Source organism: Convolutriloba macropyga, chromosome 5 (assembly GCF_964194025.1).
Source record: "Convolutriloba macropyga chromosome 5, txConMacr16.3, whole genome shotgun sequence".
NCBI lineage: Eukaryota > Metazoa > Xenacoelomorpha > Acoela > Convolutidae > Convolutriloba > Convolutriloba macropyga.
This window is the reverse complement of record NC_134472.1, coordinates 75,469,609-75,487,420: the sequence shown is the minus strand read 5'-3', so window position 1 is coordinate 75,487,420 and position 17,812 is coordinate 75,469,609. Positions and strand designations below refer to the sequence as shown.

The 17,812-nt window shown below is 37.2% G+C and overlaps 1 protein-coding gene across 1 annotated transcript in view; it reads left to right on the top strand.

Moving 5' to 3' along the window:
- LOC142339658 (signal peptide peptidase-like) overlaps nt 1–13,825 on the top strand; it is a 144,548-nt gene extending 130,723 nt beyond the window's left edge. Inside the window, exons 2-4 of the mRNA XM_075389854.1 lie at nt 11,337–11,634; nt 11,725–11,923; nt 12,116–13,825. Coding sequence (XP_075245969.1) covers nt 11,345–11,634; nt 11,725–11,923; nt 12,116–12,955 — 1,329 coding nt within the window. The 5' untranslated portion in view covers nt 11,337–11,344 and the 3' untranslated portion in view covers nt 12,956–13,825. The remainder of the gene's footprint in view (nt 1–11,336; nt 11,635–11,724; nt 11,924–12,115) is intronic.
- Nucleotides 13,826–17,812: the final 3,987 nt, after the last annotated feature.

Below are 17,812 nucleotides of genomic sequence, written 5' to 3'. Positions count from 1 at the left end.
GTGTCCCATTGCAAAATTTGGTTGTTGCAAGCTCTTTATATTTGTGGGCACGTACCTTTCTAGTATTCTGTTGAATAAAGATAAAGGTGTAGACAGAATTATCAATATCATTTTGGTATTCTCAATTTGGCGTGATATGATCACGTCATTGTATTCTCAGTTCGGGTTCGTTATCTTAAAATAGTAGGTATTCAAAACTACTTAGCAGTTTGTTGACGTGTTAAATTGGACTTTGTCCAAATCAAGTTTAACCTTCACCCACTCTAACCTATTCTTAAAATAGAACTAAGTTTTTTCAAGTCATGTTACTGAGTTAGCACACTGCAGTACAATGACAGGGATTGTTCAATGGGTGTGCAATCAGAAGTTGAGCGTTCTAGCCTACCAAAACTAAGCAGGTGTAATTTGATTTTAGGTTACGAAACTTGCTCTGATTGGTCGAATGCTTTCCTTCAATACGTAGTATTCGCTTTAGAAAGATATCATTTCACAGCTAGGGAGTTTTTGGACACCATTGATGAAATGAATTTAAACTAAAACCTGAAATTTAACAACTGAATTAGTCCTATTGCGTTTAGTACTATTTGCGTCTATGCGCTTAAGTTTTTGAGCAGTTTTTCATCGGCTTGGAACAAAACTTAAAGCAACTATTATAAACGTGTTATACTGTTTTTGCTAAATTTTTGCTTTACTGTTTTAGTGCTTGACATTCTTCGCTTTCAAGCTTTTTTTGGTGCTTGTCTTCTTGATTTTTTGTGGTTTAAGTTGTTCGTAATTCGAATTCACGTTTGTTGATGCTTAAAAGCAATCGTGAGAGATGGTTTATCAAAGCGGTTGCCGCGCAGTCGGCGGAATGAAGTAGTGTAGATCAAGATGTTGCGAGTTTGAAACCTTTTGGGGTTGCAAATTAATTGTAACCATGACAACTCCGAAATAATGTGACAATACCACGCCCCCTGTCATTTGAGAGCAATACTACAGATCTGCCATTTTATAGTTTACACTCTTATCGCCGCAAAAAAAATGTCAAAGCTTTTGGGCTAAAGATTTTTGATCGCAAAAGTTGTGAGCAAATGTCTAGCTTGTGCGAAAATTTACTCTTAGTTCAATAGATGAGTGTAACAGGAAGATCCTGTTAGTATTGAAAATCAATTTGAAAACAATGTTAAAAAGATGTTAACTGAGTTACAAACTATGGCAAACTCATCTGAAATTATCAAATCATAAAGATCAATTATAGGAAACAGAATCAAACTTTAACAGTTAATTTGAACAGACCTGGGAGCCGTTATTTGTTCCACAGATACTTGTTTGTCATAACACTTGGTCGCTTCATTGTAAATGTTAACGTGATCACAAAGCTTGAATTTAGAACTGAAAAACATATTTTTCGAAATTTGAAAGTAAGCGATCGAGATAAAGTTCTTCACTATAATTTGGAATTAGCGTGCGTAAGTTTCGGCGGAGAAAAATTGACACATGTTATTCGCCTGATTTTAAGGGCGCAGAACAAAACGATACGAGGCCAAGATATGGGTCTTCGTTGCAGAACATTTCTTCAAGATGTTCTTGACTGTTTGAATGCTTCGTTCAGCCACACCATTGCTTTGAAGATATCGAGGCAATGACGTCCTAAGTGTCACTCCCCAATCATTGTAAAACTTATTTACTTCAAAGTAGCGAGCCTTGGCTCGTTGTTACTCACAACAACAAGTGGTATTCCATACCTCGCGAAAAGTGCTTTCATAGCCCCTATAATGGTCTTCCAATCTCGTCTTCGAAGACGAATTACTTCCGGATATCTTGATGCATAGACTGCCGTTAGTAAATAATAAGGTCCAAATCAATAGAACAGTTAAATTCCGATTTTCATTCATGGCTCTTCAGGTTGTTCATGAAGCAAAAAAAATCTCTTCACGATTTCCTTTGATATGCCTGACTTGCTGGGGAGGCTTCCACAATTGTCCAATTTGATGATTGAATCCGCCAAAACACTTGACCACGTGCTTGTTCAAGACATTTTTTCTGACCCAATGGTCCACCATGAATTTTGTCTATCCAGTACTAGTTTCCGCAATGCATTTGATATAACGAATGCTTCGCAATAGAGCAACAGCACTCCAGACACATTAGGATCATGTCTGAATATCCAATGCGGTTTGGTCCTTGGATCACATTTCGAGACTTCAGGCCAGCCATGTTAGACATAATCCTTCACCATCCTGATTTAATTGTCATCTTGTGAGCTATTTATCAGTTCAATCCATTTGTCTGAAAAGAATGGTTTTGAGACGGTTACTGACAGTACTTGTCGCTCCAAACCATTCACGTTAACCTTGCTCGGGACTTTATCTCTAATGCCACTGCGAGAAAGAACGTCTGCAATCACGTTGTTTTTACCCGAAACGTGAGAGATTTCAAAACTAACCTTTAAATTTTTGACTCGTATCCGTTGTAGCAGAGGAATCAATGCATGAACATCCTTTCTATGAGAGGATTTTGGTCAATTTCAACATCATCTCTAACTCCCGGCAATTAAACACGCAGTTGTTGCAATGCAAAAGTATATGCCAAAAGTTCTAATTAAATTTTTGCCCATCTTGATTCGGTTGCTGTCAATTTCCTCGACACATGCTTCACGGGATGCCAACGATCAGCATGCTCCTGCATCAGAACTTCAAGTTCCTCAAACTCTTCACATCAGTATGATATGGTAGTTTTGTTGATGGCATCAATTTTTGCATCTGGTTTAGTTCCCAGAGCTGATAAAAGATTCCCAAGAATTGTTAAGTTTTTCACAAGAAAAACAGTTATTGCTATTCATCGTCAGATTGTGTTCACGAACTTGTGTCAAAAACTGCTTCAAAAGAGAAACATGTTCGTCTCTAGTCCTTGAATAAGCTAGAATTTCGTCAACGTTCACTTTCTCAAATGGCCATCCTTCGATCACATGTGATTTTAAGCGATAATAGTTTTCACTGCTGGAAATCCAGATGGTAAACGCTTAAAACAGAACCTTCCAAATAGTGCTGCAAAACAGAGTAATCCAGAGGTTTTATCGTCTACTGGAATTTTTCAGAATGCGGCTTTCAGATCCAGCTTTGAAAACGCCGTTGCTCCTGCCATCTCCTGTGAAAGGTCTTCAAAGACATAATTCATTAATCATAAGTGGTAATGAATAACCGCTCAGCAGGTCTAAAAAACAATTGAGCTCACGTTTTCGAGCTTGCTATGACCTGTTCATTTGACTACAACATTTCAAACGTACAGCATTGAAAATCCGGTTCTTTCCCATTATAGCCCCCCATTATGGTAGTCATAATTACCATGATTGGGGGGCAATAGGTTATCTGACCACTAAGGCGGGGGGGGGGCTACAATGGGAAAGACTCGAAAATCCTATCTGCTCTGCAATTAAATCTCAAGAGTATTAAAAGACTATCCAAAGACCACCAACAAAATTACTTTACAGAGAAATTTTTGGAGTTTCAATACTCACAATAATACCGAAGGGAAAAAAAGGACATAGAGAGTAATCTACAGATATCAAAATCAACGTATAAAACAAGTAGAAGCTGACCTCGACTGTAGATTTTTTGGAACCCCGGTTTCCAGTCTCTAAGTTCTCCGCTAAAACTACATGATTGTGTTATATATTATTGATGATTTTATCATGACTTTTTTACCAAATCTCTGTCATACTTAAGATCCTAATCTTAATATCCTAAATCATCTTCTTTTTTTGTATATTAGACGTAATACTTGAAAAAAGACCATGTTTCCGGAGATCGAAAAAAATACAAGTTTATTGAACCGAAACTATACTTTTAAGGGATCGCTGAATACCTTGTCTAAAACCTATTGTCTAAAACATGGTTAAGAAGCGTTGAGGAGCATGTTTAGAGACAACGCATTAACTACATCTAATCTGTCGATTCCGTGTCCCATTGCAAAATTTGCTGTTTGAAGCTTTTTGTTGAGAATTAGGGAACCGTAGTGCTATACTGCTGGTCGGCATTATAGATAAATAAGAGACGGGTTCAATCGCTGGACTACATGCTTAAATTTACAATTCAACCAATAGTTCTACTCTTGCTATATAGATAAGCATAAACCATGGTTAATCACAAATATCAATGAAAAATTTTATGCTAAACAGGATTGGATATGAACTCAGCATAAAGGGATAAAATAGTCAAGAAATTAGGATAGAAGTAGCACAAATTAACACAAGTTTATTCTAAGTTAAATTTTAACTTAGACAGAGTTTCGGAGATGTTATTTGGGACTTACAGCTATTCCAAAATTGTGCTAAGTTAAAAACTTATGACTTAGAGAGTTTCTGGTTTGATCACAAAATATTCTAATTTGAAAGTTGTTTCAAAAAGATTTAGGCGAATGGGATTGTGTTTTAAATCTGAAGTTATTGACGACCAAGTTGTGTTGGTTGTTGAGCGTGCAAGCTCTTTATATTTGTGGGCATCTACCTTTCTAGTATCCTGTTGAATAAAGATAAAGGTGTAGACAGAATTATCAATATCATTTTGGTATTCTCAAATTGGCGTGATATGATCACGTCATTGTATTCTCAGTTCGGGTTCGTTATCTTAAAATAGTAGGTATTCAAAACTACTTAGCAGTTTGTTGACGTGTTAAATTGGACTTTGTCCAAATCAAGTTTAACCTTCACCCACTCTAACCTATTCTTAAAATAGAACTAAGTTTTTTCAAGTCATGTTACTGAGTTAGCACACTGCAGTACAATGACAGGGATTGTTCAATGGGTGTGCAATCAGGAGTTGAGCGTTCTAGCCTACCAAAACTAAGCAGGTGTAATTTGATTTTAGGTTACGAAACTTGCTCTGATTGGTCGAATGCTTTCCTTCAATACGTAGTATTCGCTTTAGAAAGATATCATTTCACAGTTAGGGAGTTTTTGGACACCATTGATGAAATGAATTTAAACTAAAACCTGAAATTTAACAACTGAATTAGTCCTATTGCGTTTAGTACTATTTGCGTCTATGAGCTTAAGTTTTTGAGCAGTTTTTCATCGGCTTGGAACAAAACTTAAAGCAACTATTATAAACGTGTTATATTGTTTTTGCTAAATATTTGCTTTACTGTTTTAGTGCTTGACATTCTTCGCTTTCAAGCATTTTTTGGTGCTTGTCTTCTTGATTTTTTGTGGTTTAAGTTGTTCGTAATTCGAATTCACGTTTGTTGATGCTTAAAAGCAATCGTGAGAGATGGTTTATCAAAGCGGTTGCCGCGCAGTCGGCGGAATGAAGTAGTGTAGATCAAGATGTTGCGAGTTTGAAACCTTTTGGGGTTTCAAATTAATTGTAACCATGACAACTCCGAAATATTGTGACAAAACCACGCCCCCTGTCACTTGAGAGCAATACTACAGATCTGCCATTTTATAGTTTACACTCTTATCGCCGCAAAAAACAAGTCAAAGCTTTTGGGCTAAAGATTTTTGATCGCAAAAGTTGTTAGCAAAAGTCTAGCTTGTGCGAATATTTACTCTTAGTTCAAAAGATGAGTGTAACAGGAAGATCCTGTTAGTATTGAAAATCAATTTGAAAACGATGTTAAAAAGATGTTAAATGAGTTACAAACTATGGCAAACTCATCTGAAATTACCAAATCATAAAGATCAAATATAGGAAACAGATTCAAACTACAACAGTTAATTTGAACAGACCTGGGAGCCGTTATTTGTTCTACAGATACTTGTTTGTCATAACACTTGGTCGCTTCATTGTAAATGTTAACGTGATCACAAAGCTTGAATTTAGAACTGAAAAACATATTTTTCGAAATTTGAAAGTAAGCGATCGAGATAAAGTTCTTCACTATAATTTGGAATTAGCGTGCGTAAGTTTCGGCGGAGAAAAATTGACACATGTTATTCGCCTGATTTTAAGGGCGCAGAACAAAACGATACGAGGCCAAGATATGGGTCTTCGTTGCAGAACATTTCTTCAAGATGTTCTTGACTGTTTGAATGCTTCGTTCAGCCACACCGTTGCTTTGAAGATATCGAGGCAATGACGTCCTAAGTGTCACTCCCCAATCATTGTAAAACTTATTTACTTCAAAGTAGCGAGCCTTGGCTCGTTGTTACTCACAACAACAAGTGGTATTCCATACCTCGCGAAAAGTGCTTTCATAGCCCCTATAATGGTCTTCCAATCTCGTCTTCAAAGACGAATTAATTCCGGATGTCTTGATGCATAGACTGCCGTTAGTAAATAATCAGGTCCAAATCAATAGAACAGTTAAATTCCGATTTTCATCCATGGCTCTTCAGGTTGTTCGTGAGGCAAAAAAAATCTCGTCAGGATTTCCTTTGATATGCCTGACTTGCCGGGGAGGCTTCCACAATTGTCTAATTTGATGATTGAATCCGCCAAAACACTTGACCACGTGCTCGTTCAAGACATTTTTTTCTGACCCAATGGTCCACCATGAATTTTGTATATCCAGTACTAGTTTCCGCAATGCATTTGATATAACGAATGCTTCGCAATAGAGCAACAGCACTCCAGACACATTAGGATCATGTCCGAATATCCAATGCGGTTTGGTTCTTTGATCACATTTCGAGACTTCAGGCCAGCCATGTTAGACATAATCCTTCACCATCCTGATTTAATTTTCATCTTGTGAGCTATTTATCAGTTCAATCCATTTGTCTGAGAAGAATGGTTTTGCGACGGTTACTGACAATACTTGTCGCTCCAAACCATTCACGTTAACCCTGCTCGGGACTTTATCTCCAATGCCACTGCGAGAAATTACGTCTGCAATCACGTTGTTTTTACCCGAAACGTGAGAGATTTCAAAACTAACCTTTAAATTTTTGACTCATATCCGTTGTAGCAGAGGAATCAATGCATGAACATCCTTTCTATGAGAGGATTTTGGTCAATTTCAACATCATCTCTAACTCCCGGCAATTAAACACGCAGTTGTTGAAATGCAAAAGTATATGCCAAAAGCTCTAATTAAATTGTTGCCCATCTTGATTCGGTTGCTGTCAATTTCCTCGACACATGCTTCACGGGATGCCAACGATCAGCCTGCTTCTGCATCAGAACTTCAAGTTCCTCAAACTCTTCACATCAGTATGATATGGTAGTTTTGTTGATGGCATCAATTTTTGTATCTTCTGGTTTAATTCCCAGAGCTGATAAAAGATTCCCAAGAATTGTTAAGTTTTTCACAAGAAAAATAGTTATTGCTATTCATCGTCAGATTGTGTTCACGAACTTGCGTCAAAAACTGCTTCAAAAGAGAAACATGTTCGTCTCTAGTCCTTGAATAAGCTAGAATTTCGTCAACATTCACTTTCTCAAATGGCCATCCTTCGATCACATGTGATTTTAAGCGATACCAGTTTTCACTGCTGGAAATTCAGATGGTAAACGCTTAAAACAGAACCTTCCAAATAGTGCTGCAAAACAGAGTAATCCAGAGGTTTAATCGTCCACTGGAATTTTTCAGAATGCGACTTTCAGATCCAGCTTTGAAAACGCCGTTGCTCCTGCCATCTCCTGTGAAAAGTCTTCAAAGATAGGCAGTGGATAATGTTCACGCAATAAAGCTTTGTTCAATTTGGTGAGATCTAAGCAAACCCGTAATTTCTTGTTCTGTTTGAACACGACGCACAACGGACTGACCCATTGAGTGGGCTTTGTTATTTGACTTATCAACCCCTTTTTCCACCATCGGATCCAGTTTGTTCTTCAAAGGTCTCAGCAGTGCATGTCGAACTATTCGACAGGGTTTGATGACAGGGTGAGCATCGTTCTTCAGTTTGGCACTATAAACAGTTTTTGCCTTGCCAATGCCTTCAAAGACATCGGGGTATTCATCCATTGGTATTCTGCAACCTAAGCTGCTCCATTATGTGCAATTTTTTCTAGTTTCTTGCTTACATCACCCCACTCAGCAAAATCTCGCCGTGAGTTGAGTCATCAACAATCACAATCACTTCCTTGCAATCCTTCGCACCATTATGTACTAACAGCTCACATGAGCCGCGAGCAGGTACATTCTGGTTACCCACACTGGCTACAAAATTGTTCAATTGCTCCAATCGTATTCCCGAAGCTAGTTTTTAGTAAAGAGAGAAACGCATAATTCTGATAGCTGTACCAGTGTCCAATTTAACCTTGGCGTCACCGGTATTGATGCTTATCTATTGTTTCCATTTTGTTCCAGTGTTGACATCCACAGCAGCTCTAACAAAGAACACGCTGCCGCCTTGAGATTGACTCTCATCACACGTAGTTGACAACTTTTGTTACCTAAGCAACTCCTTTGCAACCGTAGCAACATGCAGGGCTCTTTTCGTATAGATGATTTGATCAACAAAAATTGCAATTTGTAACTTGCTTACCAACATATTTGTTCTTCCGGGGCCTTTGACTGACAGCATTGACAGACACGGATGTCTTGGCATCCAATTCTTTCAACTGCTGGCGGCTGATTTCAGAGGCCTTACAAATTTCAATGGCACGTACCAATGTTAGTGCATTTTCTCGTAGCAGTCCATTCTTCACATGGATATCTCGCACGCTCACTACTATTCCAACTTTGATGAGGAAATCACGGAGCCTTCCAAAACTGCACGTGCTTGCAAGTCGTTTCATATCAGTCAGCCATTGATCAAAAGGTTCGTTCTTTTTCTTTTTGCTTTCTGTTGAAGATTACACATTCCGCTCAATTGTCATGTTCTTTTTCAGTGCACAATAATCTTCGAACGTATCCATGGGTTTATCCAATTCAATTTTTAACGGTCTCCGGCATCGGCAAATTAAATGTGTCGAATACTTGCACAGCTTCGTCGCCAAACAAATGGAGAAACAAGGAGGCCTTGACCTTTTCCGTCTTTTCCGAATATCCAGATTGAACCATGTAGTTGAAACGTTGCTTACATTTGCGCCAATTACCTGCTATATCATCCATCCATATTCAGTCCCACTGGGGCTTGCAAAGCAGCATTAAGCGCCATGAGGCAGTCAATATGCTAGTTGACACAACGATAAATAGTAATATGAGGAATACCCAATTTGCGGGTAGCCAGACTTGTCGCTGTCACCATGTAACAGGATGACCCTGTTAGTATAGAATCTCAGTTTGAAAAACAATCCTAATAGGTAGATGTTAATCGGGTTAGAAACTGAACGGCAAAGTATCATCTGAAAACAAATAAATCACTAAGGTCCACTGTAGTAAACAGAATCAAACTACAACAGTCTATAACAAGGAAAACCACACGCTTAATGAATAACAAAATACGTGTTTTCTAAAAAAAGCATCGCCTTCAGGGTGCCTCTTGAATGCATCTTTAGCTGCTAGTGGACAATATGCTTTAAATGATCCGCAGAACAAGCTTAACGGGAAATCTTCGGTACAGAAAAACCTAAATGGGTCTTCTGTATCTCCTGTGTTTTCCAAACCCTCTTTGATCGCAAATTTTTCGTCAATTGTGCAGTAGTAATAGAAGCCATCTATATCTTCAAACTATCTCAACTTAAATTTATCGCCAAAGATGTTGCTTCAGCGCCTTTTCACAATTTTTTGTTTGCTCTCAAACATGCTGATTAGTTAAAGCATCTAACAGCAGTCAAGTTTGCGCCTAGAACATGAGACAGTATTGTAATAACTATGTGTAGAGGCAATGTTTCAAGGGTAGTTTAATTTATAAGAAACCACCCCGGAACTCACGCAATCACGAACTCAGATCAATCTAGAAAAACCGGATTTTTTGTTGCAAAACTGTTGAAAAATGATGCGTTGAATGAGCGAAACAGACCGCAAAACCAACTCAAAACGGAAAAACGGATCCTCTGTTTCATTTTGTTTCAAAAATAAAGAGCAGAGTTCCATTTTCAAAAGATCTGTTTCACCCAAAACAGATGCTTACCATAGAAGCAACAGCTTGGTGAACAGATTGAAAAACCGACTGAAAAGAAAACAATAGTGTTGACGAGGAATTGTTTGTTCTGTCTGTCTCTTTTTTTCTCTCTCTCTGCGTTTCTCATTTTCACGGCCCTTTACCTAATGTTTTCTTATAATCTTTAGAAAACCAAAAAAAAATCAGAAAGTAGACAACTTTTCAGGAAAAAGGTGCCATGGTTGTCAGGGAATAAACTTCATATAGGAGTTTTCCCCACTTGATTCAACCTAATCATCATCACAAATGCAGTGAATGGACATAAAAAATGCCAGCAAAAGAAAAATTAACCAAATAGACCCAAAGTTGGCCTTCGGCTAAATTCCTTGAACTCTTTTTCTTTGTCCGCTTCTTTCTCTTTTGATTTTGTTCTTTTTTACCCTCCCCTTTACATCTCATATAAAGTACATCTCATTTTCAGTTATTATATCTAAACAAAATAAAAAATTATAATTACCTTGATTGGCTCACCTCAGAGAGAAGATTGGAGAACCGTACCGTCGGAGAGAAAACTTGTCTTCTTTGTCTGTCTTTTCATTCTGTTTCTTTCTCTTTATTTAGCAAATAGTTCTCTGCGTTTTTGAGAAAATAGGGAAACCGACAATAACAATACTTCCTAGATTTTCAACGATAGATACAATGCTCAGCAAAACAATAATGTAAAGGTTTTCAGTAAAAAAAACAAACGTAGAGAATAGTCTTAAAAGAAACGAAAAAAATCTTAACGCAGTTTCGAGAGAAGATAAAAGCAAACCGAAGGCGAGCAAATTCTAGTGCGAAGCAAAATTATCAAGTTTTCAGCCTCTAAATTGAAATTCGTAATTAAGTCAGGATGATTATAAAGGCAATCCTCGCTTTGAGTCAAAACTACGCATTCCTCTCACTTTCTACACTGGTTTGCTTCTTCAGAAAAATATTAGTTTTCTTTGAATTTTACGGGACTGCTAGTATCAATTGAATCAAATGTTTCAAACGAACTGCTTTGATAGGAGCTACTTAAACCGGCGTATTGGCTAATTTATCAGAGTGATCAATTGATGGTCACTGCTGCTTTTTCGAGTGTATACCCAGTTTTTGAAGCCAAAGTAATCAACGGTCCGGCGACAATCAATTTTATCTATTTTACTGTAAAAAATCGGATCTTTTCCGTTTGTGCCCCCCCCCCCCCCCAGCTTAGTGGGTGCATATTATTTGCAACCCCCAGACGCACGTGCAATATTTTTACATAATGATTTACTATGTAATGACACGTGCTCTGTCACTGGGGGGAGCATAACGTACTGGGGGGGGGGGGGGCACAAACGGAAAAGATCCAAAAAATCTTACAGTTATTTCTGCTGTGTTCTTAACTCTTTGTGATTTGAGGTTGGCATGGATGAGAATCAGTCAGACATTTTAGTTAATTCTAGCCTCGAAGCAAATTCTACAAATGCAACAGCCAGATTTCAAGCTAGCTATGAGGGAATGACCGTTGCATATGGCAGTTTGCTCTTTATGGCTTTGTTTCCAATTGTTGTCGGTTCGTTCAAAAGTGTGGGACATGTGACTAAGCAGAAGCTAACGGGGAAATCAGAGGACGTTGAAGTTATGACCAATAAAGATGCAATGATGTTTCCTGTATACGGAAGCTTTGTTCTGTTGGGGATATATCTTGTGTTCAGGTACTGAATTACGATGTCTTAAGTTAATTTAAATAGGCAAAACTAAAAAAATCAATTTCTTTTTTTTTCATGAATTTTACTTTTGTTCAGATTTATTGACAAGGACTTGGTGAATGTCCTCTTCACAGTGTATTTCTTCATTTTGGGTGTGATTGCTCTCGCCCGGGTGATCGAACCGTTAGTTCGGAAGTGTGTTCCTCTACCAACCAATGTTCAATATAAGCTGCTTCTCCTATCAGACGAGAAACCTCAAGCAACTGCAGAAAATGAGGAACCGACTAAAAAAGAGGTGATGAATAAACTGAATTATGATTTTTAAATTGTATCGTTCTGACCTTTACTTTAGTTTGGCTATTCTTCTACTGTGTGTCGGCTATAACTTAATTACTACTTTCGTTTGTTTTTGCTATTACAGGAATTTATAGACAACTATTTTAATGCGCACCTAATGCCAAGAATCTACTTGTTTCTCTGTGCTTAGAAGGATACATCAACTTTTGTGTCGGCAATCAATGCTGTGTTGGCTTATGGGGATGGAGAAAACGCCGTTTGTGAAGCACCATCGACTGTAGGTGACGAAGATGCTAGTAAAAACAAGACAGACAAATCATCTAGCTCTACTGTGTACAGCGATCTTCTCGTCAACTGCAACTTTGACTATCTGACCATAATTAGTGTCATCCTATCATCATGTGTTGGAGTGTGGTACTTGCTCAAGAAACACTGGATTGCCAACAATCTCTTTGGGCTGGCTTTTTCTATTTCCGGAATCGAATTTTTACAATTGAACAACGTCCTCAATGGCTGCATTCTTCTCGGAGGCTTATTCTTCTATGACGTGTTTTGGGTGTTTGGAACCGACGTTATGGTTACTGTAGCCAAGAGTTTTGAGGCACCAATTAAGCTCATTGTTCCTCAAGATCTACCAGAAAAGGGCTTGGATGCAAGCAACTTTGCCATGTTAGGTCTGGGTGACATCGTCATTCCTGGAATTTTTGTCGCACTGTGTCTGAGAATAGACCACAGCTTCGCGACTGGAATCTCGAACAGCGTAGTGAAGAAAGTGTATTTCTGGAGTGCGTTTTTGGCGTACATACTGGGACTGGTTGTAACCATTGGCGTCATGCATTACTTCAAACACGCGCAACCTGCTCTGTTGTACTTGGTACCATCTTGTCTAGGAATCCCGCTTTTTGTTGGACTTTCTAGGGGCGAATTGAAGCCAATGTTTGACTACGTTGATAATGCCGAGAGCGCCAAGGACTCCAAAGAGGAAGCACAAAAGACAGTGGAAACTGACTCAAGTAAGAAAGACGAATAATCGAGAACTTGAGAATCTTGTAGCGAACCAAGCTTTGATTCTTTTCTGCTATTATGGGCGATAGGTTTTATTTTTGTGTTAGTATTAAAGATCTGTATCTACTTGATATCTACCAAAAATAGTGCTTAAAATGTTTATTGTTCTTGAATTATATGTTATGGGTATGTAAATTAATACTAGCTGTTACCCCAACTATGATGCATGTTATTTGGCCAATTTCAAGTAATGTAGACATTTTATTTTCGAAATACTTTCACATTTTAAAAATATTTTATCAACAGTTTACGCTGTTATAAACTTTAAGTAAAGAAGCGTCTAATTGCGCAGAGTTGTTCAAAGTTTGAATAAAGACCAAAAAGCACTAATCAGGATTTCCGATATAGCAATATAGGATATCGATTTTGGCTAAATTTTTGATGTCTTAATTTTATTTCGCTAACTTCTTTCTTCAGTAATTCGAAGACCAAAGTTCGGCTGCAAAAACAAGCTTCGTTATTATCTTTGGTGCGTTATTTATGTTTATATGTGGGATGAATACTCTACTCAATATTTTTCGTTGTTCACTAAATTGTACATTTCAGTTATGGGGCCAACTTTTTGTTCATGCGTGTTTCGGAAAGTAATTATTAAGTTTGTTTCACTATTTGTACCTCTGAGAGATATAACTGATCAGTTCTTCATTCTAATCTTAATATCGTATTTGAATTATGAAGGACGTTCACCTTCCTTAAATGGCGCTAAAATTTGTAGTGATCAAATGAACTAAGCTAAGCTATACAAATAATATCTAATATGAAAAATGGTGTTCATATTTTGCGTTGCAACAATGCATTAATGTTATCTTATCAATTCAATTTTTGATGTTGGAAACATTTTGGTTGTTCAGATCAATGAGTTTCTTGCAGATTTTGCCTCAATACAAGGGCCGGTTTGTTTTTATTTACTACCTGAGAACAAAATAAATATATCGGTTAAGGATGGTGGAAGCAGTATGTAGCAAAATTTCAGGGTTTCGAAATGACACTGGCGCGCAAAATAGCGAAATCTGCCATCGCATTCGAAGCTTCTCAAGTTAGCAGTTTGCAAGTTTACAAACGCTTAATGAAAGAACTGAAATGCCTGCATACAACATCAGGCGACAAACAAAACAGTTACAAATATCGACAATCGCATTCTTATAAATTTTTCTACACGCAATTTTTGCACAATCGGATTACAGACGAACAGTTGTGCAGACCACGAAATGAGTTGCTACAAAGAGCGAATGATTACGCAACATATCTTAATTCTAGCAGAAGATTGGAGGAATTGAGAGCGAAGTACGCGAGAGGTGAAAGGTCAATTGAAGAAGCGGCCGCTATGTGTGGCCTAAATTTGCCATCTGAAGAACTGTCAACTCATGAAACATAAAAAGATACGTGCACTTTTGCTGCTCTATAAAGACATTTTTTTAAAAATTTATTCTTAAGATGCATTTCTTCAATCGTGCAAAAGTGCTCTTATTGAGGTAAAATGAGCATCACAGTTGCCCTCTATACGTCCTTAGGTTTCATTAAAACTTTCGAAAATCTGTGTTTCAGCCTTATGTAGCATTAAATTAGCAAATAAGAATAGCAAATGTTCCTTTGGCCTGTTAAACTGGCTGATAATCAATCGTCAAATAATTAACCAGGCTTTTAGGAAAGATCTCTAAAAAGGATCCAGAACAGGATGCTGGTATACCGATAATCTAAATATAAAATTGGGCTTCATTTTGGTGAAAACAAAAACGGACAGTGAAATTTTTAAATGTGACCTCCGACTCTGGGAAAATATTGAACTAAAAACAGATAATTGCCGCCACTCAATATAGGCGACAAAAATTTTTTTTGAAACCCTGTTTCACGGACAGACAGTAATGCATCCTCTAGCTCGGAAAAGTTAACCTTTCGTATGGGGCTAACTAGACACATGCTGCCGTTAGTAGTCATGGGGGAACCAAAAGTTTTTCCACGCTGTGATCTATTCACGCTATCTCCTAACAGTTCAATAACAGCTTCCGAACCAAAAAGTGAACAAGCAGCAGCGATCATTTATTAACTCATGTATTGCTGCATCTTGGTGCTAGCGTTCTCCAGTTTTCATCAGCTTTTCGGCTTCTTGTTCAATTTGAAGTATTTATTTCATAACTATCTAATATATTAAATGTAAGTCGCACTTGAACGCAATGTTTAGCAGCGCTCCTAAGTTCACATGTTTTAACGATCCTTAAGAATGCAGCCCACACAATCATGCCTAAGAGCCTGCTCTGCAAATGTTTTTTCGCTTATTAAGCATACGGTTTAGCGAAAACAAGCAAAACAAAAAAATACATTGATAGAAATTTTGCTTATTTAGCCAGTACCGAATGACAGCAGCAGCCGGCGTCAGTAGCGCAAGGGATTATACCTGTGGCTGTCAAGCGAGCGACATGGGTTCAAGCCGAAATAGGGGAGGAAAAAGATGTATAATGTACTCGGAAATAAATTTGAGATTTGGTTGTTTTTTGTTGTAGACGATTTGGTTGTAGAAGCTTGTTTTCTGCAAATTCATTGCGCTCCTTTAACATAGCGCACCTTAATCACAACAAAGCCAAAATTGTTGCTTAACAAAAAGTTGCTGTTAAATAAAGCAATGGACGTCAAAAATACGCGTCGGTAGCCTAAGAGGTAAGAGCTGTGGCTGTTAAACGAGGGGCATGGGTTCGAGCCCGAGTTGCCACGAAAAATTTCTATATTCTTTTAAACCTGTTCGGATATGATTTTGTGATGCTTTTGCGGGCTTGCTAGTAATTTTGAAATGTTAAAATGTAATTACGTTTATTGTTGCGACAATTTGTTCAAACGGGGGGAATATATATGCGAGGCCCGCTTTTTCGTCGGCAAAATTTAGTGCAGGCTTAAAAAGGGGGCTGTTGAAAGAAGAGCCTACAAAATATTTTGGGGGAAGCAGAGGGTAGTAAATTATATTAACAGTTGCGAGAAAAAAATGTGATAAATCTATTTGAGAACAAAAACAAAGAAAATTTCCGTATTCTCTCCGTATAAGTACTCATTTAAGTCTATCCTTTTTGTTAATTAATGGTGTCTCCATTTAACCAAAATGGTAGAACCATATAGACCTTAGGACTCGAAAACTTAAATAGTTAGTTTTTAAGAACGAATTTTTGAAACTTTAAAAAAAAAAAACAAAAGAAACTGTTTAATTTACTTGTTTTTTGTAATCTTGAATGAATTTTTGAAACAATCTATTGCCTTATAAATAGTTCAGCTGATTCTGTTTGCCAGAAGCCGTATCCAAATGAACATATGGGATATACATTATGTACATGCAAATTATAACATTTATTCTACAGAAAAATTAAAAAACAATTTTGTTTGTCGCTTTGGTCGGTTCTCTGGCCTCTCAAATAAACTATTTTGGCTCCTAATCAGCGCCTCTTTATCTCTGCTTTATTCAATGGCAAAGGTATAAGAACATTCCTGTATTTTTTACTAAACAACCTAATTTTCTGAGGAGACCTTCGTGATTCCCAATCCCACCTCCCATATTTAGTTCGAAACCTGATTTGGTTGAATGTTCACACAGTTGGTCAAATATGGGATATTTGGGACGAGGACAACAGAAAGTATGATGCGGTTAGAAAGATAGAAAATTTTTTTAAATTTGTTTGGTTTATTTTTCTTGATGCGTCTAATGACTTAAGAATTTAAGCTCTCCGTTGGCAACCGAAATACTACCCCTTTCATTGAACAGAAAATGTGAAAGAAATTGAAGGAATTGGTGGTGTGTTTTCGCTTTCCATAAAAAATCAAAGTAATTCAAATTTGCGTGGCCTTCGCACATAACAGGAAATGCAAATTGCTGCAATACTAGCAAAAAGCAAGTCCACCATTTAATTAGATGTTCTATACGGCTATAATTAGCCAAATTGACCAGATATGGGGAACATGTTACAAAAAGAACAGACAAAACCAGTCAATTGAGAAAAACGAAGAACATTTTTGTCAACACTGCAACCGTATTCTCAAAAAATGCTTCGTTGACTTTCAAACATATTCTGTCCGTCTAGGTTAAGTAAATGAAATTCTGAAAATTTTGTTTTTCGGTACAAAAAAGTTGAAAAAAACTTCTTGTTGAGAAAAACTATCTTTTGAACTTCATATTTATTGAACTATCTATTGAATTTTTTGTTCATAAAACTATCTATTGAACTTAATTTGCCCCTTCATGATAAATAGACAGATAATCGTAGGTTAGACTAATTGCTGCACTGTTTTTTTTAAAAAAACAAGAGAACTAAAATTGTACCAACTGCAGAATTAAAATAAACATTTTGACATGTTCAGTTTCAGATATTTTAATCGTACGTGCAAAAGTCCCATTTTTTGTTTTCCTGTCTTCAGGTTTGGAACATTACGTTATTGGTATACAAATAGAGTTTTTACTTACAAAAACGTCTTCAAATAACTAGTTTGCTGTAAGTTTTCAGCCATAGGAAGAGAGAAAGATTAAAACGTATTTTTGAAATGCTAAAACAGTTTAAAAATTTAAAAGCCGCTATGCAAAAAACAGGGAAGTCTTTGTTCGCGTGAAATTGTGTCTACATTTCAAACACTCGTATTTAGAGATAGGAGGGCCATTTTTTTGTGATTATCTCAAAGCGTCGTTAATAGCAGATAAAATGAAGTCTGAGTCCCCTGCTTGATTTTCCCCACTTTTTAGTTTTCAAAAAACTACTTAGAAGTTAGATTTTTATCCCGCACAGTTTAGATTGGTTTTAAGGAGTGAGCCAGCCTATTGCAATTGCAACTAATTCGAATTAAAATGGAATAACAG